Raw genomic sequence first — 24,232 nt, 5'->3', positions numbered from 1 at the left:
TAGACATCTGGGGTCTTCTTATGACACACAAAAGCAGAAACTTGAAAGTTAGGACAACAGAATCTCTCCTTTTTAGTTTCTCTTTGTCTAAGAAAGTACTAATCTGAAGTTGCTTGCTCCACCTCTTTTTTCAGACACGTGCACACAGTGGACATATGTTGTTTGGATTTCCTCCTGATAAACTGTACTTAGCTAAGTGTTAAATTTTTAGAGCCGTGATGGTGAATCTATGGCACCCTTGCCAGAGGTGGCAACCAAAGCCCTCTCTGTGGGCACACGCACCATTGCCAGCTGCTCTTCTGCTTTCCGGCACGCTCATGCATGCTGGCCAGATGGTCTTCATGCACGCCAGAGCGTTGGAAACCCAAAGACAGGCTGGCCAGTGCACATGCTTTGGGCTCCCGATGGGTGTGAAGACCAGCTGGGTGGTTTGTGTGCGTGCGGCAGAAGCCCGAAGACCAGGTGGCCGATGTGCGCATGCACGTGGCATGTTTTGATTTGGGCACTCAGGGCCGAAAAGGTTCGCCATCACTGTTCTAGAATTTATTCACTTTATTTTTTTTTTGCTTTACTAACATTGCTTGGGTTGAATTCCCAATCTCAGGAATGTTCATATGCACATGCAAATGTTTTCCTATTTATTTATTTCCTGACTTTATTATTTTTATAAGTCGTTGAAAGAGATTTCATCCTCCTATTTTCCCCCAAGAACAACCCTGTGAGGTGGGTTGGGCTTCCAACATCATAAAACCTTAACCTCTGCTCCTCCCCTCCCCTCCCCTCAGCCAGAAAGCAAAAGAAAATTAAGAGTTCAGCTTAATTATGATCTCTTAGCTGCCAAAGAATTTTGTGAGCAAGCACAGGTAAAAGGGCAGTAGTTAAATTCACAGAAGTGACCTGTGATAACCACAATGGGAGTGTTTCTTGCTTGGAACCAAGCTGTCTTGGGCTGATCTCCTAGGATGAAATGGAAGAAAGATGCCCAAAATTCACTGCCTGGGCTGCTGTTCATACAATGTGCAAGCCTGGCATTTGGGCAGTGTTTCAGATTCTTAAGATGCACTTTTGCTTGATATGGGTATAATTGTGGATTGGAACTGCTTCAGATCCTGCCCTGTGGTTGGCTTTCCTGCAGGGTCTGTGACAATTCACCATAGCCAACTCGCCATGGCCAACTTGTCACAGCCAACTCACCATGGCTAACTTGCCACAGCCAACTTGCTGCAGGACAATTTGCCACGGCCACAGGACAACTCGCTGCGGGACAAAAGTTACATTAATATCAAAGAAATGGTGGAATAGAATCATTAAAAAAAGGATGCAAAAGGAGGGACAGAATAAAATGTGAATGGCAAAAATTAAAATATTTTTATTTATTTTAAATAATTACATAAAATTGTTACATTGTCCTGCAGCGAGTTTTCCAGGATGAGTTGGCTGTGATGAGTTGGCCGTGGTGAGTTAGCTGCAGCAAGTTGGCGGTGGCAAGTTGTCCCATTCCCTTCCTAGTAGCCTAGCAGCAAAAGTAGAGTGGAAAGTTTAGAAACTAATGCTAAATTGCACCTCTGGCAAGAGGAGCATTCAAAAATCCTTGTAGCATCAAAATACACACACAACTGATTTGTAATCTAATCCTTATATCATTAGTATGGAAACCCAGAAAAGGCATTGGCTAAATCCCTGCACAAGCACAATTCTCTCCCACAGTTAAATGGGGGATTCCTAGTACTTTTGTTTTTGGAAAACATCTGGAGTTAACAGTAGCAGGGTGGGGTGGGGAAATGTACTCCAGGTTATCAGAGAGTTAAGTAGAGCATCAGGTTTGTGCCACAGAAATCAGAGTAATTCCTAGATGACATTAAATAATTATAGAATATTCCTTTCGCAGCCATATAGTGGTCTTAATGGAATGTTACAGTACATATGCAAGGTAAGACTTCCAGAATTCAGGAAGCAAAATCTGGCACACCTAACTTACAGATACAGTAAGAAGTCAAACAGCATGCAGTAGAGATTTTATTCTACTTTTATTTCTAAGTATTCTATTTTCTATTCTATTTTAGATGCTTCTTACTCAATCCTTACAACCTAGTTTCCTTGAGACTAGTTCTGCATTTTGGAAAGATCACCCTTTTTTAAAGTTGCTCTCTCAATCCTTTTTAGTCTAAGCCATGAGAAATGCATCAATGATTCTCTTTGCCGTTCTGCTCCCTAATAAACAAACTACGATTTTAAACATACATTTTTGGTGCCAGGGTGTGTCTTATAATCTGCTTCAGATTCTGCTCTGTTGATTGGCCACCAGTTTCATTTCATAGTCTGACCTTTAGTCTTTCAGTTGACGGAAAGGCAATTTCATTCTTTCTTTTTCTTCTCTTTCTCTGGATGAGGAGATGGGGAAAAGGGGGAAGAAAATACCAATTGAAGACAAGAATTGCCCCATTACCCCAGACTGTCCTTGGGTAGATAGACAAGATGTAAAGACTCTTACAATAGATTTAAAAGGTAGACTGTTCATTTCTAAAATTGGGCTTATAGAAAATAGCCCAAACAAGGTGTTTTTGCTGACTTATGTACTTGTTTCTTCCTTAGACCAATGATCCTGTCACCAATATTTGCCATGCAGCTGATAAACAGCTCTTCACATTGGTTGAATGGGCCAAGCGGATTCCGCACTTCTCAGACCTAACATTAGAAGACCAAGTTATCCTCCTCCGAGCAGGTAATGTAGGCTTCTCTTTGCCATTGCTCACCTTGAATGATCAACACAGCACCAGAAACTGGAAAACTTGCATGATGTAGCTGTAGGTTGTAGCTGATGAATTATCCACTTGCACATTATCTTGTAAAAAAGAAAATAGACTTTTTTCTAAATTTTGCAAGGCATTTTGTTCTCTCAGAAGATAAAGCATCTTCCAATTTTGGAAAAAAATGTGAACAGAATATAGCTAGAGACAAGGAATTGCTCAGCCCTTCAGAATTTGGGCAGCTATTCAGCTTCCTCACAGATTCCTACACAATGTTCCTACTTTCTCTATATCTAATTTTCAGCTTAAAGGTTAGTATTTTTTAGCTGGTGGTCTGTAGAAATTCTCAGTCATTCAGGTCATGGTTTTCAGCTGATGGTAAGATTCTTTCATCCCAAATCACAAAGGGATGGGATTCTGAAACTTACCTCATACTGCATCCCTGAAATAAAGCCCAAGGTGGCTTTTGGAAGTGGGAATGCAAACGAGCCTCAGAGCTAAACAAGACAGAATGGTAGGATCTGTCCTGTCGCAAAGTTGAAAGGAAGTGCTTCCCTTGCCAGAAAGAGGATAGTGGAGCAGTTACTACCAAGGCGGTTATGAGTAATAGTGTGAACCTCTAATCTAATCCTCTAAATTCTCACTATGTATGGACCCAAGGCAGTCCTAGACATACAACCATTTGTTTAGTGATGGTTCGAAGTTACAGCGGTACTGAAAAATGTGACTTATTGTTCACACATATGACCGTTGCAGCATCCCTATGGTCATGTGACCAAAATTTGGATTCTTAATTGATTCATATTTATGACTGTTGGTGTGAACCAGGGTAGGTCTATCCACAGGGATGCTGCAACAGTCATATGTCTGAACAAGCACAGTCAATGGGGAGGTCAGATTCACTTAACAATAGTGTTTACTAATAACAATTGCAATGGTTCACTTAACAACTGGGGCAAAACTCATTTAACAACTGTCTCACTTAGCAACAGAAATTTTGGGCTCAATTTGTGGTCATAGGTCATAGACTACCTGTACTTGGAAAAAAACCATCTCCCCGATTGGATGTGATTGTACAACCTCCATGGATATTGAGATTTTATTTATGCTGGTTGTGTCATCCACAATCTGTAGAATCACACATCAAGTAAAACTACTGTCCTTTGTGCATTTCTTTAAAACAGGATTGTTTTACAAGAATAAGAACAATTTGATGGCCTGTTAAAAATAAATAGTTTATAGTTAAACAGTGACTATGCTGGGAAAAGAGCTTAATTCAAACAATTCCTCAACATACAGGTTTTCAATGGTTTGTTTGTAGGTTTGCTTGTCTTCTTAGTGTTGGAAAGTAATAAAGCACATTTTTCTGCAATTGCATTATGAAGTGGTAAAGCCCAATAACTTCTTTTAAACATTTACTGGTTTACTAGTATCTGGTGTCCCTAGGCAGACAGATATTTATTCAATAGCAAGTCATGTACTTAAATTCCCTGCAAAGATTATGCCATGAGATACAAACACTTTCTAAGAATGTGCAAAATGAGAAATAGGTTTCCAATATCCATGCTATTACTTCAGGATCGGGCTATCTTTTGCCTTATTACTTATTTCAGTTTCCGTTTTTAAAAAGGATTGCTTGTTCTTTTGCAAACAAACTATTACATGGATGAAGTGAAATAAATAAAATTTTGCATACTCTAGTGTAGCATACATTGGTCCACTCAAGTTAACAGCCAGATTATCAATCAAATTTTTTAAAGACTCTAGGAAAAAAATATGTATATCACTCTTATTTCCTCTTTTAGGTTGGAATGAACTGCTGATTGCCTCTTTTTCCCATCGCTCTGTTTCTGTACAGGATGGTATCTTACTGGCCACTGGCTTACATGTGCATCGGAGCAGTGCACACAGCGCTGGAGTGGGATCCATATTTGACAGGCATGTTTTTATTCCTAATTCCAGCATTTGCATTTTCCTAGATGACTTCCGGTTAGTTTTGATAGAGTAAGAAAAGCTTAAATAAGTACTTCTGAAATCTGTAGGAACGGAATGGCTGGCTGGGTTTATGCAGTTCTAAATGCAACTTATGCAACTTCTCTGCTCTAATTTTGTTCCCTTCAAAAAAAGTTTTGATTTTAAGAAATAGCCTTGGGACTTACACGCCAATATATATCAAGTTGTTAGTTCCCTGGTTTGCATATAATTCTGCAATTTCTTATAGATGGCTGGTTTCTAGTATTATTTGTTGTTGTTTTTCTGCCGTAAAGATCAAGGGAAATTAAAAATAATAATAAAATGATGGTGACATTTTTAACCGACTATCCATTTCTTCTTATTTTGTCCAAGAGCATGAATGGAAATGATCCAGCTGCTGTGAATGGAACATGTATGAATGAATTTAAATTCTTTCTATTTACTGCCCATCAATTGTAGTCTTGGCCGAAAGCCCCAACTTAAGAACGCTAGTTAAATTGTCTTTATGAAAATATTAGTGGTCACTTTATTAAAACTGTACTGATTAACAAAAATATAGGATCTTATTTGTGATTATGTGTACATATTGCCTATATAAGAACATATCTCAATTGCATGTCTCCTTCCTCTATGATATGATCATTATGAGACAATGTCAAATAATAATGGATATGGTTAACACAGGTCATATACAGGAAATGTACCGGTAATTCCTTTTTCTGATGAATGTAGTATGTTGATCTAAAGAAGATATGGGAATATTTTAGTTTCCACCTATGTAGCCTAGATAACTAGGTAGTCTATTGTAAGAAAGAGGTAATACAGATGCGATGCATGGACATATGCTGAACGTGCAAGTCATAGAAAGGATTAACAAAGAATTATCAGTGAGGTGGAATAAAAAAAACCTGATATGGTAGGCTAAAGATATTTTATGAAATCCATGTAGAATTAACATTGCAAACATAGTAGACAATAGGAGATTGGAAGGAATGATCTGAACATCTAGTTGCTCAAACAGATCAAAAAGATTAACACTTTATAAGAGTCTTCATTTGTAGTTTTAGTTATAGCTTTTCCTAATTTAATTCAAATGTTCCTTTAGAATTGTCCTCCTTTGGAATAAATATATAAAATAATTGGGACAAAAATATGAAAGACACTGCAAAGCAGGGGTGAAATCCAGCAGGTTCTGACAGGTTCTGGAGAACCGGTAGTGGAAATTTTGAGCTGGCCCCAGAGTGTGGTGGTAATGGAGATTTTGCAATATCTTTCCCCCAGGAGTGGGGTGGGAATGGAGACTTTGTAGTATCCTTCCCCTGCCACACCCACCAAACCACGCCCACAGAAATGGTAGTAAAAAAAATGAATTTCACCACTGCTGTAAAGTAATGAAGGCTTGATATCACTTGACTGATATAGTTGTTTGTTTATTGCATTTTGATACTGCCCCAATCTCAATAGAATCCTGGTGATGCATCACATAAAACATATTCAAACAGAATAAAAATTACACAACAGTCTCTAAAATTGCCAGAATCATACTAATACAGCTCTAACATCTAACCATTAACAATTCTCTTGAAAGTTCTCTTTCCAACAACAGCCTAAAATCTGGCCGGAAAGGTGACATGCTTGCATTTCTACAAGAAAGCTGTTCCATAGAGTTGCAGATCCCATAAAGAAGCTTCTTCCCCCAAGTTTCTCACAAGAGCACCCTCTTCTAGGACATGCAAACTGAACGAGCGGGTTTTAATTGAAACAGATAATTTTGCGGTATCTGCATTCCAAAACATACAGGGGGTGTTTATCACTGCTTAGATTGGCATCCCATCTTGAAAAGAGATTTTAAAAAAGCAGTACTGAACATCCATTTGCATGAAGATTACTCTATTTTCCTGTTTTTTAAAAATTCAGGTTTTCCACAACCACGAAATTTGATGGGAGAACTACGGCAAAAATGCAGTGTGACTCTAATTGATTCTAATGATGAATTGATGCTTCATTAAACAAAACAAAAAATCCAGCTCCTGGTAATTCCACACTATTTAACCACAGAATGGGACAACTTGTGGTGGCCCACTTGCCACAGGACAACTCGCTGCAGACAACTTGCCATGGGACAATTCTACATGGGATAACTCCATGTAACTCAAATAACATATGATGCTATTTGCCATGTTTCTTTGACATTTCCATTTTTGTGGAAATGGACAATAGTGAAAATAATGTCAAAGAATCAGTGGCAGATAACATTTATTGGGTTGAGCTGTCATTATGTGGAATTGCCCCATGGTGAGTTGGCCATGGCAAAATGGTTGTGGTGAGTTGTCCTAGACCCACTTAACCACCACATAGAGTAGAAGCACCAGTAATGCATACATATAATTTGATTCATGCATCCCCCTTCTTCCTTGTCCGTCTTTGCAGGGTTCTTACTGAGTTGGTATCCAAAATGAAAGACATGCAGATGGACAAATCTGAACTGGGGTGTCTGCGAGCCATTGTCTTGTTCAATCCAGGTTAAGTATTGAGTCTTGGGAAGGCTGCCATCTTCCTCAGGATATTCTCATGCCTCTGTACACTCAGCTAATTTAGCCATTGACTACGCTGGATTCTAAGGAGCAGAGAGTATTTTTTTTCTTGTGACTTTTCATAATTGATTTCTTCTTTTTTTAAATTGACTTTCAATGTGTGCCATTATCACGTTGCATTTACTGAGGCAGCAATGAACTACAAGAAACAATAAGGGTAAATGTATGGAATATGAGTTTCAAAGAAGAAAGAGACATTGAATGCTACACAGAGAAGAGTAATTGAACAGCAATGGGGTGTGGAAGAAGAAAAAAGGAGAAGGGATTATCCTTCACAAAATAGAAGGGAAAATGGGAATGCTGAGATTGTCCCAGTGTTCAGTATTAGCCGTGTTGCAACTTCTCCAGTTGCAGCTGTAACTATTCCATTATGTTATGAACAGCTACATACCTTTTCATAGATTTCTTAAAATAGATAACAAAGTTTATTTATATCTCATAAAATTGTTAGATTTTTTCCCCCATATAATACAAGAATCAGTATGTCTGTTCCTGATGATATTACTACTTGTCCTAAATGGTACAGCACTTACATCCCTAAGGATGATTATAGCTTTTTAAAAAATTGGATATGGTTGTTTCGGGGACTGGAATATTTGTCCCTCTTTTTAATCATTTCCCTCTATTGTCACTGCATCAGATGCCAAAGGCCTGTCCAGTCCTGCAGAGGTAGAACTGCTACGTGAAAAAGTTTATGCTACCCTGGAGGCATATACAAAACAGAAGTATCCTGAGCAACCTGGAAGGTAAATAGGAATTGCTTAGGCTGCTTAACGCATAATGACATTAAGATGTTACAAAATTACGTCAGCTATGATGTTTTTGTATCTTTAGCTTAAGGTGACCAGATTTTACATTGGTAAAGCGGGACACCATTGACCCGGGGGGGGGGGGGGGTTCTTGATTAAAAATTTGGTCTAATTCCTTGCACCCCTAACCCTTTAGGGAAAAAAACCCCAGGGGTCTTCAAACGTGACAGCTTTAAGACTTGTGGACTTCAACTCCCAGAATTCCTCCTCCAGTCATGTTGTGGCGACATCATCTGCATGGATCTGTTCCATCTTTGGTTTTTTCCACCGGGGGCAGGGCTGCCGCTGAAGATGCCGAAGAGCCCCCACTGCCACCAGAATAACTGCTGCTGCCTCCTCCTCCTCGTCCAACAGCACCACCACATTTGCCACCCGGCGCTGCGGCTGAGGTGAAGCTGCCAAAGTTCCTGCTGGTGCCTCCGCCCATGGCAGTGGCGGCGGTGCCACCCCCTCCGCTTGGAGCACCTGAGCTGGGCCCCGCGTTACCCCTGCCACCTCCTCTTCCATGCTTTTGAGAAGCCATGAGATGTTTTTTTCTTGCTCCCGCCCCCTCCGCCGCCTTCCTACTGGCTCCTGCAGCCTCATGGCTCCTCAAAAGCATGGAGGAGGAGGAGGGGGCAGGGGTAACGCGGGGCCCCACTCAGGTGCTCCGAGCAGAGGGGGAGGTGCCGCTGCCACGGGCAGGGGCTCCAGCGGGAGCTTTGGCAGCTTCACCTCAGCTGCAGCGTCGGGCACCAAATGTGGTAGTGCTGTTGAAGGAGGAGGAGGAGGAGGAGGCGGCAGCAGCAGTTATTCTAGTGGCGGCGGGGGCTTTGGGAGTTCACTTCAGCCGCAGCGCCAGGCGCAAGCGGCTAGGACTGGCTGCCCACAAAGGACCTCCCCAGGCTTGCTTTGCTGAACACGGGGTGACTGACAATAGTTTGAGCGGGCGCGGCTGGCGCAAACTACCGTCAGTTGCCTCGCGCTCATCAAAACAAGTCTGGGGAGGTCCTTTGCGGGCAGCCAGTTCTAGCCGCCTGCAAAGGACCTCCCCTGCCTCCGGAGCCTGTGACAGTAGAAATCACTGTGCGGCAGTTGCACACTGCTGCGCGGTGTTTTCTTGCGTGGCTGCGCACCTTGCCAAAAATCGGGACTTTTTAAAAACACCGCGGGACGCAGGACAAATTATTAAAAATCGGAACTGTCCCGCCAAAAGCGGGATGTCTGGTCACTTTACTTTAGCTTGAGCTTATATTGAATATCATGCTGAATATATAGAAAAATATTGAGTCATAAACAAAATAAATGCTCTTTTTTTCTGTGACTGAGTCTTCAACTCCAAACTGAAACTGGAAATGTAGGTTTCTTCAGGCAACCCAAAGAGGGAAAGAGGGAAAGAGGGAGGACAAGGGGTAGGTTAGGGTAAAATGGAATATGAGATAAAATTGCCCAATTAAGGTTAAAGCAGAGAATGATACTCAGTACTATGATAAAAAGTTAGATATAATATGAAATGTTTTAAAGCATCTTTGGTCAATATTAAATACTTTGTTTCTGTTTCCTATAATTTCACTGCATTATTTTTAAACCAAGACATTATACAAGTAGATACATAGTATATTTCTTCTGGGTTTCCATTGCTCAAGAAGGGAAATAAATCATCCAAAGTAGTTTTGAGTCAGAGGCAATCATTCCCAGGGTGTTGCATTGTCTTTTTTCAGCTGAAGTTGGCAATCAAAACTTCTCTCTCCATTCCCGCCACCCCTCTAAAGACCTTGTAAGGTTATTAGTGTACTTACCTTAATACAAGTCCATTTTATTCCTTCTGCTCCTTCTGTACTAATGGGTGAGAGTTTCTAAGGAAGGAGATCCTCAAAGCATACTTTAACAAGATTTGGGGAATTCTACCATGCAAGATTTGTTGCAAGTCAGCAATGTTAATCTTACAACAATTTGGCTGTACATGAACTAAAAGCACAATGACAAACAATTCCAGAGGGGGGTGGGGGGTGGAAAAACAGCAGAAGGAGCCACTGTAACTTGACAAAAAGCTTGGTAAATATCTAAAAATTAAAAAAGCATGTATGAGAGGTAGAAATAGAAACAGGTCACCAAGAAAAAGTCAATTTGATAGCATGAAAGGTGCCAGGAAAGCTAAATCTCAAAACGAGCTTGGCACAGGATGCTAAGAATTTTTTAAAAAGGGAATTAAAATAAAAGATTCATTACATCAGAAGTTTGATGAAAACAGTACAAGGATAACAGGTAATAGAAAAAAGACAGCTCTTAAATTACCCTAATAATTAGTCTCATCAGACTAACCTAATCTCAATTTTTGAACTTGGCAAACAGCCAGGAAATGCATTCAGTAGTAACCTAGGGTGCTTTGGCTGGCTCTAGAAATCTAAATGCATTCAAGGTCAGTCCATATTTCCTGACTATTCTGTTGTCCAACTCAGACTCAAATCCTGCTTTTTAATCATCTAATTGAAATGATCAAGTGGAACATGTCCTCCACACGAAGAAGACTAAACCAATCTAGGAGCGGAGTACTTTATCTTTTTCTCTTTAACTTGCTATCTTTTGCCATCTTTCCAGAGTAACTAGCGTACTGCTTCTTTTCTCTTGGTTTCATTTTGAACATATCCAAAGAGGACTTGAGTTTTTATTCACATACTTCATTAACTTCCACTCATTTTGAAGTTGAGCTTTCCTGACACCATCTCTGCAAATTTGGACTACTTCTGTGTGTTGTTTGACGACCTTTTTTCCTTACCTATGTGTGTGTCATCTTAAATCAGATTTTCATCAGATTTTTGACAGAGATGCACTGGCTTGTTTCTGCTGTTGAATATTGGATTTGAGAAAGATTTTGCTTTTAGCATCTTCATTTTAAGGAACTCTTTGGCCTATTTTTCTTATAGCTTCTCAGGTCATTCAGTCTTATATAGACAGAAAATGATTTGGAGCTGATTTTCATGACCAGCTTTTTCCAGTACATGTACTGGTCCATTTCTAGAAGGCACGAATGCACAACATCATCCTGCTGTTACTACTATTACTATTATGTGATTTATCACTAACCAAGGTACTCACTAAACGAGGAATGGCTGTATATGATAAAACAGTGAAGGACTGGTCTAGTCTGGTTTAGTTCAATCTTTTAAAGTGCAATTGACAAGTAGTTGGACACTTTTTCCTTCTAGCCCAAGGAATAGAAAAATTGTAATACTTGTGGTGTTTACTTTTTGACACCTCCTCCCAGCACAGGTAAAGAAATGGGTAGATCCACCAATGAGACTTTAATTAATTAGATGTATACTCCGCCTTTCAAAGCAGTATGTATAGTGTTCTTGCCTCCTGTTTTCCCCAAAACAAGTCTATTTATTCTTCGCACTTCTAGACCGCCCCCTCTCCCAAAAAGGACTCGGGGCGGTGTACAGTCCACACAGCAAATAACAGATAATAAATACAAATATAGATATAAATATAAATATACATACACATATGGAGGAGGTTAAAAAATTAAAAGAACTGTACAGAAGAATATGAATATGGCTCTAAAAGCCCTAAAATCAATTAGATTTAAAACAATACCCTTAAAATACCAGTTGAGAATATATTTCCAGGAGGTAACAATTGTAACAGTTATAATTATGCCAGGCCAGCTAATCGAAACAGGTGAGTCTTCAATTTTTGTCAGAAGGAGCGGAAGTCTGTGGTGGTTCTAATATCGGGGGGGAGGTCATTCCAGAGGGTTGGGCCCATCACAGAGAAGGCCCTATTCCTTGGCGCCGCCCGCTGGCATTGCCTAGTGGACGGCACCTGGAGAAGCCCTTCCCTGTGAGAGCGGATTGGCCGCAGGGATGTATGTGGGAGGATGCGATCCCGCAAGTAACTAGGTCCTATGCCATGGAGCGCTTTAAAGATGGTAATCAGAACCTTGAAACGCACCCGAAAAACCACAGGCAGCCAGTGCAGCTCGCGCAGGAGTGGTGTTACGTGGGAGTATCTGGAACTCCCCATGACAACCCGCGCGGCCGCGTTCTGGACTAGCTGCAGTCTCCGGGCGCGTCCCAAGGGAAGCCCCATGTAGACATGGGTTAGAATGAGATTTGGATTTGGATTTATTGGATTTATATGCCATCCTTCTCCCAAAGGACTCAGGGCAGCGTACAACATTAAAAAACACATGTCACAAAAGTTAAAAGGAAATTAGATAAGTATCCAATCTTAGGGCGCGTCGGAAGGACCGGAGGTCGGAGATTATGCGAAGCTCTGGGGGCATCTCATTCCAGAGGGAAGGCGCTCCCACAGAGAAGGCTCTCCCCCTGGGGGTCCCCAGCCAACACTGTCTGGCCGACGGCACCCGAGGAGGCCAACTCTGTAGGATCGTATTGGACGGTGGGAGGCTACTGGTGGCAGTAGGTGGTCTCGCAGATACCCTGGGCCTAAGCCATGGAGCACTTTAAAGGTCATAATTAGTACCTTGAATCGCACCCAGAAAACAACTGGCAACCAGTGCAGGCCGCCTAAAAGGGGTGTAACATGGGAGCACCTAGGTACCCCCATGATAACCCGCGCGGCCGCATTCTGGACCAGCTGAAGCCTCCGCGGGCTCTTCAAAGGCAGCCCCATGTAGATAAAGCAACACCAAGACTTTCATGCCTAGGGGAGGACTAAAATGCCTGGTATCCTGATTTATAATCCAGCAACCCAGACAGAGCATCAGGTCATCACTGGGGTCAAAGCAAAATAATGGACTAAAATTCAGACAGGGATTTCTGTAGCCAGCCATTTCAGCCAGGCGTTGTAGTAGTGCTGCAAATTGGAAAATGTCCTGAGAGCTATTTTTAAATAGAATACAAAAAGTGGGGAAGGGTGAGAGATGAGTATAAATGTGGTTTGATGTGGGTTAGTACTCCAGTGTATTTGGCCCTGAAAAGTTATATAGGAAAAAATACAGTTCTTAGCTTGAAAGAATCCTCACAAGCTTTTATAATTTTTATGTTGTCCTATTCTGCCATCTGCTGGACAATATTTAGATAGAAATATTGAAATATTTTTTTAATTATTTTAAAACCCTTTTGTGTTCTTCATCTCTTTGTTTGAGCAGCAATATTTTAAACCAGCCAATTAATACTTCTTGTTCAATATGCATAATTAACAGAGTAGTATCGTACAGAGATGATTTACAGAGAAAAGAGACCTCTAACTGAAGGGAATACTGGCATTTGCAATGTATTCCCACAGCATTTCAGTGTTCAATTTTAATTGTATTATGACAAATTTAGTAATAGATAGAAGGGGGAAAGATAATAATGAATTTTACACATACATAAACACACCACATATCCGCAATTCCATTAAAGAATTTTTAAAAGGAAGATAACTAATACACATGAATATAAAGTAAGAAAAAGAAATCAAGGAGAAAGTTTAAAATGCTAGAAAGAGAGAAAAATCAAAAATAAAGAAAAAAGATATAAAGCAGTAGTTTCTAATCTTTTTTTACAGCAACTATAAGTACAATTATAAATTTATCATACTCTATCGTTACAACATAACTCTCATCTTTCTTTAATCTAATTAAAGGTACATATTGTCTTTTCTCTAATTAAATAAGTCAATTTAGCCATTTCAGCAACTCCCATCATCTTTACCAACAATTCCTTCATTGTGGGTAATGCCAAATGTTTCCATCTTTGTACAAATAATAATCTTGCTGTAGTCCTCATGTACAAAAATAATGTTCAATGATGTTTTTCCAACTGTTTGTCCATCAAACTCAAGACCTCTGGCTTCAATTGTATATCCTCCTTTAAAATCCTCTGAATCAACGTATCTGAATAAAAAAAAATGTACCCATCCACTGAACATAATAAAATGATATGTCCTTCCTTGTTATTCACATTTCCAATATATATATTTCTAGACAATTTCTCTGAGGATATGTACCGACAGTGAACAATTTTATAAATTACAAAAATTATTCTATAAAAAATATCTTTAAGGTTAAAACATAGTATAAAAAACAATTTTAAATACAAGCTTGAGAACGTTTTAAATGTAATGAACAGCAAAAGAGTGTTTAAAACTTTGATTTTAGAAAGTTACAAATGGACTAAGGATCCAGATAAATTTAAAATAAGTTTTTTGAATTAATTATAATTTTCCCTGTAGATAAATGCTGTTGTTTTGAATTTAAAAAGAAAAAACGTAACAACATTTTAAAAATTGAGCATTAGAGGGAACTAAATATTACAAATAAAAAGAACACATAAACTTGACTTATAGTTACAGAATGAAGCAAAATGTTCTAATATTAGGCAAATTGAAGGATATTTCTGATACAATGGACTCTGAAGGTTACTAGTGTCAACAGAGAGACCTGGCTCTATGAAGGGATTGCATCTAAAAATCTTACAGAAGAGGAACAAGTTCTGCCTGACAAGACTGAGCTGAAAGTGTATTTACAAATTTATTGATTTATTTAGCATATGACAATGTTACATTAACTGGGAGACTACAACATTAATGCAGAGTAGTAAGTTTGGCTGCCTGTTAGCTAGCCCTGTTTGGTTCCCACTCATGTGCTTCCCAAGGTGTGCCACATGAGGGTGAGCTGGCTCCACACCAGAAAGAAAGACATGTGGCTTTCTTGCAGCAGCAGCATCTAAGGCCCACTCCCTCCACTAAAGCTGCTTCACCAACAGGCATCGCAACCTGGAAGGTTCAGCATCAGCAGGATTCTAACCGTCTGCACGAAGTGCCCTCTCTTCACTCCACCAAATTGGTACCTATTTATTTACTTGTGTGCAGCCTGCTAGGAGGGCAGAATCTGAGCCTGAGTGATAGGAGCTCACCACACCATACAGTGCAAGGATTTGAACCACTGGAGCAAAGATGATCTCCAGCATCATTAAGCGACTAAGCCACCATGCCTCCCATATTTATAAATGACAGGCTACAAATATGTTACACTGAACATATAAAAGAGGTCTAATATCTTCATTAAAAGCAGTGTACAAATGATGCTGAAATAATATATCAAGAGAGAGATCTGATAATTTTCCTATATTGGATTTGCAAAATAGTTATCGTTAAAGTTTTGAAGAATCATGAGGGAAGGGACAAAGAAATAATGAAAAGAGAATTTTATATCATTATTTTTTGTTGACCACTAAAGATCAAGACTGTTAGAAATAAAAGAAATATAAAGGTAGTTCATTCCTCATAACTCTTAGAATGACTGAAAGGACTGAAATGACAATGAATTATGGATTTGTTTATAGTTAAGAGATGTTATATTGGAAGAAGATATTTCTGCATTGTTAAAAGGAGGTGATAAATTATTAGAATTATTTATGGTTGTTGGGATGTCACTTCTTTATTTCTTTTTTTTCTTTATACCCTTTTGTCTTTCTCTTTTTTCTTCACAAACAAACAATTCTCTCTCTCTCTCTCTCTCTCTCTCCCTCCCTCCCTCCCTCCCTCCCTCCCTCCCTCCCTCCCTCCCTCTCTCTCTCTCTCTCTCTCTCTCTCTCTCTCTCTCTCTCTCTCTCTCTCTCATATCAATGGCATCCAAAGGACAACCAGTTTTAATTCAGAAAAAGTGGGTTCTCTTTGACCTTGGTGTTACCAGCAGGCATTGATTACAGATTTTCCTCCTCTCTCTCTCTCCCCCTCCCTCCCCCTCTCCCTCCCTCCTTCCCTCCTTCTTCCAGATTTGCTAAACTTCTTCTCAGGCTGCCTGCATTGCGATCTATTGGACTGAAGTGCCTGGAACATCTCTTCTTCTTCAAGCTAATAGGTGATACCCCGATTGACACCTTTCTTATGGAGATGTTAGAGACACCTCTGCAAATCACCTAATGAAGACAGGATGCTAACAAGAAAGCGCAAATGACACCACTGAAGAGGTTTTCTTCCTGATCTGACTGCTTTCACTCATTCCATTTTCCTGGAATAACTTTCAGAAAGGAATAGAAGCTCCTATAAATGTTCAGCTTTAAAAAAATGGAATGTTATTCATGTGCAAACTTTTAAATAGCAGCTAGGAGGAACGGGGCATTCTACAGTTCATCGAAAATTATTTGTAACTCATCACAAAAAACTTGTATGAATGATTGAGTTTAAATTATTTTTTCACTTCCAAAAAGATGAGAAATAAAATAATATATGACTAATTAGTATGGAAGTCACTGCTGAGGTCCTGGTTACTGGATATTCTGGAGAGTTGAGTCAGGGAACATCTCTTACAACATGTCATTTATATCCTTGTATACTTGTGTTCATATTTTACCCAGAATATATCTACACATGATAAGAAACCTGCATCGGATATTGTTGACATCATCATTCCAATATGGAACAGGATAATTTGGAATAGATTTCCATTCATTTGCATGATCTGAAACTGGGCCTGTTTTATTTTAGATAGCAAAATCACATACATGACTCTAGATTTTCTTTTGTTATTTTGTTGTGACAATATTTATAAATAACCTGTTCAACATGTTCCAGGTTCATACTACAGCATAACTTCACATGGAAATGAAATCAATTCCTCAAAGGAATATTTCACAATTACTTTGTACATATTCCTGCTGCAGTTTGTTATGCGCAAAGAGGACAATATCCAAATGTCCAAACCTATCTGGAAGTAGAAGGGTTTAAAATTCTCATTACATAGAATTATTCATATCAGAACAAGGAGGTTGAGCTAAAAACAAACTTTCATGATGTTGCTTCTGTTCTCTTGTGTTCCTAGTGAAAGTATGGTTAATCATTTTGCTGGAGTCTACCAACCCTGAAAATTCTTACATTACTCTTATGAGGCACCAGAGGGCTCCAACACATGCAAAAGGATTAGGAGGAAAGGAAGGACTGGAAATAGGGAGGTGGGAAAGGAAGGATAAAAAATTAGACTATTTAAAAGCTAAAACTGAAAGATGGTGGTCTCCATAACAACCATCAAATGAGGATGACAAGTACTATGTGTTGTATGCATGTAGTTATGTTTTACATATTTTGGGCAAAAGAAAGGCATACACATTTCTTATAATTCATTATGCCAATGTTTAACATTTCTTCTGCATTATACTATTCTGTTTTTTTAAATAGTTTATGAAATTGCTACTTATAGTGCATCCCATTCTTTTCTATTTTTATTATACAAAAAGCCGTGAGAGGAAATTATACTTTATTTGTATAAAGCACAAATTAACCCAATCAGAACAGTGACTATAAATCTAAAAATTTTATTATTGTGCAATTGAATTAAACAGAGAACTTACATATATCATAAATCTCTGTGATCAAATACTCCACTTTCAAGATAAATATAAAACATAATGAAAATGCAGCAAAATGCTAAGCTAATACAAAAAAAAATCCTAAGCAACTGAAATGTTGCGCCCCCTATTATCCTTTGGCTATCTCAAATATCTCAAATCATATATTTCAGGATGATTAAAGATTTCATCTCATCCAGCCAAAGCTTTCTTCATATGCATAGAACAAAAGTATGTCATAACTCCATATTGAAAATGAGGAATGCCTAAATAACTGAACTTCTGCACCTCAAAATACACTTGTGACACTCCTCTACTTCCCCCTCCTCTCTCCTTCTCCTCTCTCTCCTTTCCACCCCTTCTTTCTCTCCTCCTCTTTCCCTCCTGCCCTCTCTCCTATCCCTCTCTTTTTCCCTTACCTCTCTCCTCTACTTCGAACTCTTCATCTCATTTACTTGGTTTATTTCAGCTTCTGAGCAAGCTCCCTTTTATGTTGATGGTATTTATAATTCCATTTCAATATACATATTTAATTTTAACATATATCTTCCTCCTTTTTTAAAAAAGGAAAAAAGTATACATATATAGTAAATATATATATCCCAGTTAGGGTATGGCTAGCTGATGAGAGCTAAATAGCTTGAAATAGATCTATACTAGTCTCCCTTTATTTATTTATCAGCACAAATACAACATACACACACACACACACATGTTGTATTTGTGCTGATAAATAAATATCAGCACAAATACAACACAAATGTAACAAATGCAATATTAAAAATATGGTTTTCTGCCTCCTGAAGTTAGCCAAAAGACAGAAAAGGGAAGCAGTGTGTTCCCTCCCAAATATACCAGGCATACCAGGGGCTGTGACACAATATATATATAAACCCAGCCTATTTTTGGCTGAGATGTAGGCCTGGTCACAATTCCCAGCTATTCTCATCATTATATTTAGATAGTTATGCATCCTTACTCGCCCCAAATTTGTAGTTCTGTCTTTGTAATCTCAATCATTTTCCATTATAAGTATATTTCATGTTCCCCCTCCATTTTTCCATATTTGGACTTAGCTTACCCTTTGTTGTTTTTAAATAACAATCCTTACTGTTCAATGTTCATTACAATTCCATTAATCCATTATGTAAGATAACAAGTGGTACACACCTCACTTTGTTCATCATCTTAAGAGTTCTATATGTGTCCATATTCATGTATTTTAACCTATACTTAATTGTCCTTCCATTGTCATATTCAATCAATTGGCAATTCAGTTTAATTATCATGTATAAAGGTGAATCACATACCTCTACTTTGCATTCTCCACATAACAGTTTCATATTTGTCCATATTCCATATATTTTAACCTTTATTTAATTATCTTCCATTATCATATTCAATCAGTTAGCAACTCAGTTTAATTATCATATATAGGAGTAAACCACATATCTCAAATTTATATTTCCCATATAACAATTTCTAATTGTCTGATTTTTCCTAATAAGTCTTTTGTCCTACTTCTCTATTCCTTTCTTCTCTCTTTTCTTTGTTTTGACATGTCCACCCTCTTCATTTTTCCCCAAGCCACTGTCAAACCCAGTGAAATCTTTTGTATTTCCCTTTGTTGGGGCATAACCTCCCTCTTCAGTTTTCCCTATGCACTGTCAAACTCAGTGAGATCTTTTGTCTGCTTTTTATTTTCCACCATTTCTACCTCTTCATTATCCCCCCTCTTCTTCCTTCACTTCCTGCTTCTCCTCAATATCTAACTTCAAAATTCTATTTAGACTGGATTTTAATGATTTATGCATATTTTTTATAATTTCACATAGTTCTTCAAATTGCCACCTTTCCATAATGTCCAGTTCCAAAATTACAGTTAGTTATACAATTCTTATTTCAGCGTTTTGGTCCACCTTAAATTTAGCTAATTCAGCTAATGTGAAGAGGAAGAGAGGCGGGAGCCATCTTGAAATTTGTTCTCCCTCTGGCAGAAAAAAAACCCTTCGTATTTTCCCAGCTCTTGATCTTATTTTATTTTTCCCCTTGTTACCTTAATGTCCAGTTCCAAAATTACAGTTAGTTATACAGTTCTTATTTCAGAGTTCTAGTCCACCTTAAATTTAACTAATTCAGCTAATGTGAAGAGGAAGAGAAGTGGGAGCCATCTTGATCCTTTATTTTCCTTCTGGCAAAAAAAAAACCTTCGTATTTTCCTAGTTCTGGATTTTCTTATTTTTTCCCCTTGTTACCTCTCATTGGTTAGAGTTGCTTAAAATATATTAATTGGAACGAACTCAAACACAGCAAATTCCTTTGGTATGTTTCTCTTTGCTTCCTGCTTTTTCCAAATTCTGATTTATGACAATTGGTTAATTAAAGCTCCTGCTCAGGGTTTCACATTCCATTCGCTGTACAGACAAGATGACATTATAAGTGAGAAAATAGTGCTTTTTTCTTGATTACCCCCCCTCCACATGTTACATTCCACCTCTCATTAATTGCAGTTGCTTAAGATATGTTAGTTAGAAGAAACTCGAATGAAGCAAATATGTTTTTGGTTTCCGTTTCACCTTCTTAATCTCTTAAAGACATAATCTTTTCAAATCCAAATTCAAAGTTTGTGTTTGAATGTGTTTATCACTTCTCTGCTTTCTCCTTTCTGTCTCCAAGTTGTTTAAGCAAATGGCTTTTTTGGGCTAGTGATTTAACCCTCCATTTTTCCTCTTCTTTCTTCTTTCTTTCTTTCTTTCTTTCTTTCTTTCTTTCTTTCTTTCTTTCTTTCTTTCTTTCTTTCTTTCTGCCAAAATCCCAATCTATCCATCAATATTATTTATACTCTCAAGGTTCTTTGACTTTTCCAAATTCTGATTTATGACTGTTGGTTAATTAGATCTTCTTACCAGGCTTTTCATCCTGTCTCCTACACATTCCTGTTCAGGTGCTTTGGCTGGAAACCAGCTTCTTGTGCAGCCATGTTGCCATGCTGCCTGCCCCAACACTGATTCAGAGGGCAAATCTGTGACCTATGAGGGACCTGTTGCACTCCCTCTGGGTCTGATGAGACACTGCCCCTTCTTCACCCCCCCACCCCCAGGGAGGTTCTGATCCAAAAAGGATCTTGGCATTTGTTTGTCAGACAGAGTTCATGTGAGGCTCTTCAGAGCTCGTCTGTCCAGCTGAAGAACTTCTGGTTGAATCCCTGGGTGACCTCTTCATGGGCACCAGCAGCGGCCTGCAGGTGGCTGCCCCTTGCCCCTCCCATCCCAGCTATTCCTCACCTGGCATGAGAAGATAAAGCTGATGGTCGGGGAGGGAGACCAGCAGCTCCGGTCCCGCTGCACAGATTGTATAATACATAAACAAAATACCATATTTTTTGGAGTACAAGATGCACTGGAGTATAAGACGCATCAAGGTTTTGAAGAGGCAAAAGTTTTAAAAAATGGTTTTTGCACTCTGCAAACCATCCAAAAACGGCCTGTTTTTCATGAAAACGGGCTCATTTCCACCCCCAAAAAGGCATAAATAGCCTTTAGGGGGCTTGCAGAGTGCTCATGGGGGGGTGGCTCCCCCTTAAAAAAAAGCAAAAAATTGCATGCATAGCCTTTAGGAGGCTTATAGAGTACTCCTGGGGGCTGGGGGGGGGGAAATTGAGCAAAAAATGCCCCGTTTTCACTCATTTCTGCCCTCCCCAGCCCCCAGGAGCTCTCTGAAAGCCTTCTACAGGTTCTGCACGGCCATTTTGGTGAAGGGGACGGGGCTTCGGGAGGCAAAAAAATGCTGTATTCAGTGTATAAGATGCACCCAGACTTTCAGCCTCTTTTTTGAGGGAAAAAGGTGTGTCTTATACTCCGAAAAATATGGTATGCAATATTTTGGAATAATATCAAAAGAAATTGGTGTACAGGTATCCTATATAATTTTTCAATTTGTTGTCTCCTTCCTTATATGAAATTTTATAAACAAAAAGACACACATATGCTGCATCTGGAGGTTGAATCATGGCAACTGGACCAAACTTTGTTAAACTGAAATGGTTGGTTGCTCATTCAAGCAACTTCATCAGTCAGAGCAAAATTAGTTAGGCAGAGAGTCAGAGAATTGTTGGAATGTACCAACATTTTTCACACAAACTTCAGGGGTTTCTCCTGAAAACTAATTTTGCTCTGACTGAAGAAATTGCTTGGATGAGCAACAAAATATCTCAAATTAACAAAGTTTGGTCCAGTTGTCATGATTCAACCTTTAGACACCTTTTGTCTGGATGATTGAGTTTTCATTGACATACACACTGTATGCGTGTGAGAGAGACTTTCTTATTTGATGCAAATCTTCTCAATAAGATCAATAAGGTCTTTAACCTGGGATCCAAGCACAGGATATGAACTGATTTGATATGATTGCTGTTGGTTTCAGCATTTTACCATTCAGTCATTTCTGAAGTTTTGAACCAATTATTATTGAGATTTGCATCAAATCAGAAATCCCTTGCTTCCTAAGACTCAAGGTGTTTTTTTTTTCTTTGTATCTAAAACAAGGCTATTGGCGTATGTATGTATGTATGTGTGTGTGTGTATGTGTATGTATATGTGTGTGTGTGTGTGTGTGTGTGTGTGTGTTGTATTTGTACTGATAAATAAATAAAGGGAGACTAGTATAGATCTATTTCGAGCTAATTAGTTCTCATCAGCTAGCCATACCCTTACTGGGATTTGATATATATAAAATCTCTTACAATTTGAACTTTGTAGAGTTTCTAGTTGTCCAAAATCCTTGGAAGTCAAGTAGTCTACATGTTTGATAAATAGATCAATCAGTCAGTCAGTCAGTCAGTCAATCAATCAATCAATCAATCAAAGCCCTGAATGGCAAAGATGCCATTAAAGAGCAGAACTTGCAGAGTTGGTAAGACATTCATAGTATATCTGACAGTGGCTGCAGTTTGAGGTGAATTTGAGAGTGAAAGTGATAATTTTAGAGCTTTTACTTCAATTTTCATGAGTTTCCCCACTAAAAATGTGCTGACATTTTCAGAGAAGATGCTGAAGCTGTAGAAAAGGGCCTCGGGAAGATTCCTATGGTCCAGGAGCTGCAGGTTGCCCATCCTAGAATTAAGCAGACAAATGGATGGTCATATTCAGAAAAGTGCAAGATTGATAGCTGCAGAAAACAGCAGCTGCCTCCTCCAGCTCAAATACAGTGGGCCAACTCTGCCACTGCCAACAGGGACTAATGATATGGACGAGAGGTAAAGATTACCAAGGCTGGGTTCCTATAGTACATCCAGGTTAATAAACACATAATACATAACTTGCTAACCCCAAACAAATGGGTTTACCATGTCCATAGGAGTACATCATCATTCAAACGGCCCAGTTTATTTTTGTCTAGCCCAGTGGTGGGCAACCTTTTTTTTCAACTGAGCCAAATCTCGCCAAAACCACGATTGAAATTTATTTTGAGAGCCACATTTTTAAAACCGAAAATACATAGGATGGTACACTGTTTTTAGTTTCAATAAACTCTGGCATTTGAAGCACACAAGTCTTAAAGCTGTCAAGTTACAAGATCCTTGCATCCCTAACCCTTTAGGAAAAAAACCCCAAGGGGTCTTCAAACCTGACAGCTTGAAGACTTGTGGACTTCAACTCCCAGAATTCTGAGAATTGAAGTCCACCAAGGGCATCAATCATATTAGCCCAGGGATCTGCAAAATTGGCTCTTAAGACTGGTGAACTTCAACTCCCAGAATTCTGAGAGTTGAAGTCCACCAAGGGCATCAATCATATTAGCCCAGGGATCTGCAAAATTGGCTCTTAAGACTGGTGGACTTCAACTCCCAGAATTCTGAGAATTGAAGTCCACCAGTCTTAAAACAGCCAACTTTGCAGACCTCTGTGTTAGCCCAAAGCCTGGCGCTGGGCGGGCCTTGCTCCCCCATTGGTGGAGCCCCAAGAAGCGAGGAGGGAGAAAAAGAGACGGAGGCCAAGGAGCTTCCCCCCCACCCCCTCCCAGCAAAAATCTAATCGGGGAGCCGGGCGGGCAGTAGCAAATTAGCCGATCACGCCGCGTGGGCAGTAGCAAATTAACTGATCACGTGGCGTGATCGGCTAATTTGCTACTGCCCGCCCGGCTCCCCGGTTAGATTTTTGCTGGGACGGGGCGGGGGGGAAGCTCCTTAGCCTCCGTTTCTTTTTCTGCCTCCTCGCTTCTCGTCCCCACCCGACTTCAGGATCCTCCCTAATCATTGTGGGTCGAAAAGAAAAAAGGGAAAGGGGCGCTTGTTTTGAAGTGCCCGAGAGGAGGGAGGGGAGCGGGTGCCCGGCACACAGAAGAGCCGCATTAAAGTGTGCAAAGAGCCGCATGTGGCTTGCGAGCCGCGGCTTGCCGACCACTGGTCTAGCCTATTATATTGTGTGAACCAAGCGATAATGAAATTACATGGTGCTGTTATTTATATACCATGCAGGGAGCAAATGTAACAGAGATGCAATTTCTCATATTAGGTTCATCAAAGGCAAAACATATTTCAGTGAATAACTCATCAGATCTATTAAAACTTACTTAGTTTAATGGGGTTTCTTCACAGGTAACTGAAGCAGTTGTGTATACAAGGGAAGAGGAAGAAAGTTGGATGCATTCAAGTTCTATCATCCCAGGTTTCATTCAGGACCCCCCTTTGGCTACCAGCTGTACCCAGCTCCGCCACAAAGAAAAGTTTGGGGCATCACATTGGATGACCCAGTGGCAAATTAAATTACAGGTGATCCTCATTTAGCTCATTTCTGCTAAATAACCAATATTATTAAATGGGATTCATGGAGCTC

General features: G+C 39.4%; 1 protein-coding gene across 2 annotated transcripts in view; it reads left to right on the top strand.

Annotated features, from left to right (window-relative positions):
• Positions 1-16,346, top strand: part of RXRG (retinoid X receptor gamma) — a 36,309-nt gene extending 19,963 nt beyond the window's left edge. For both annotated transcript variants that reach the window (XM_081948918.1, XM_081948919.1), the window contains exons 6-10: positions 2,593-2,722; positions 4,553-4,685; positions 7,152-7,243; positions 7,956-8,061; positions 15,831-16,346. In XM_081948918.1, the coding sequence (XP_081805044.1) occupies positions 2,593-2,722; positions 4,553-4,685; positions 7,152-7,243; positions 7,956-8,061; positions 15,831-15,978 (609 nt within the window). In that variant the 3' untranslated portion in view covers positions 15,979-16,346. The remainder of the gene's footprint in view (positions 1-2,592; positions 2,723-4,552; positions 4,686-7,151; positions 7,244-7,955; positions 8,062-15,830) is intronic.
• The last annotated feature ends 7,886 nt before the right edge of the window (positions 16,347-24,232 follow it).

The sequence above is a fragment of the Natrix helvetica genome, assembly GCF_964273705.1.
Source record: "Natrix helvetica genome assembly, chromosome: 3".
Lineage (NCBI taxonomy): Eukaryota > Metazoa > Chordata > Lepidosauria > Squamata > Natricidae > Natrix > Natrix helvetica.
The sequence above is the reverse complement of the archived record's forward strand: the minus strand, read 5'-3'. Positions and strand labels throughout refer to the sequence as shown.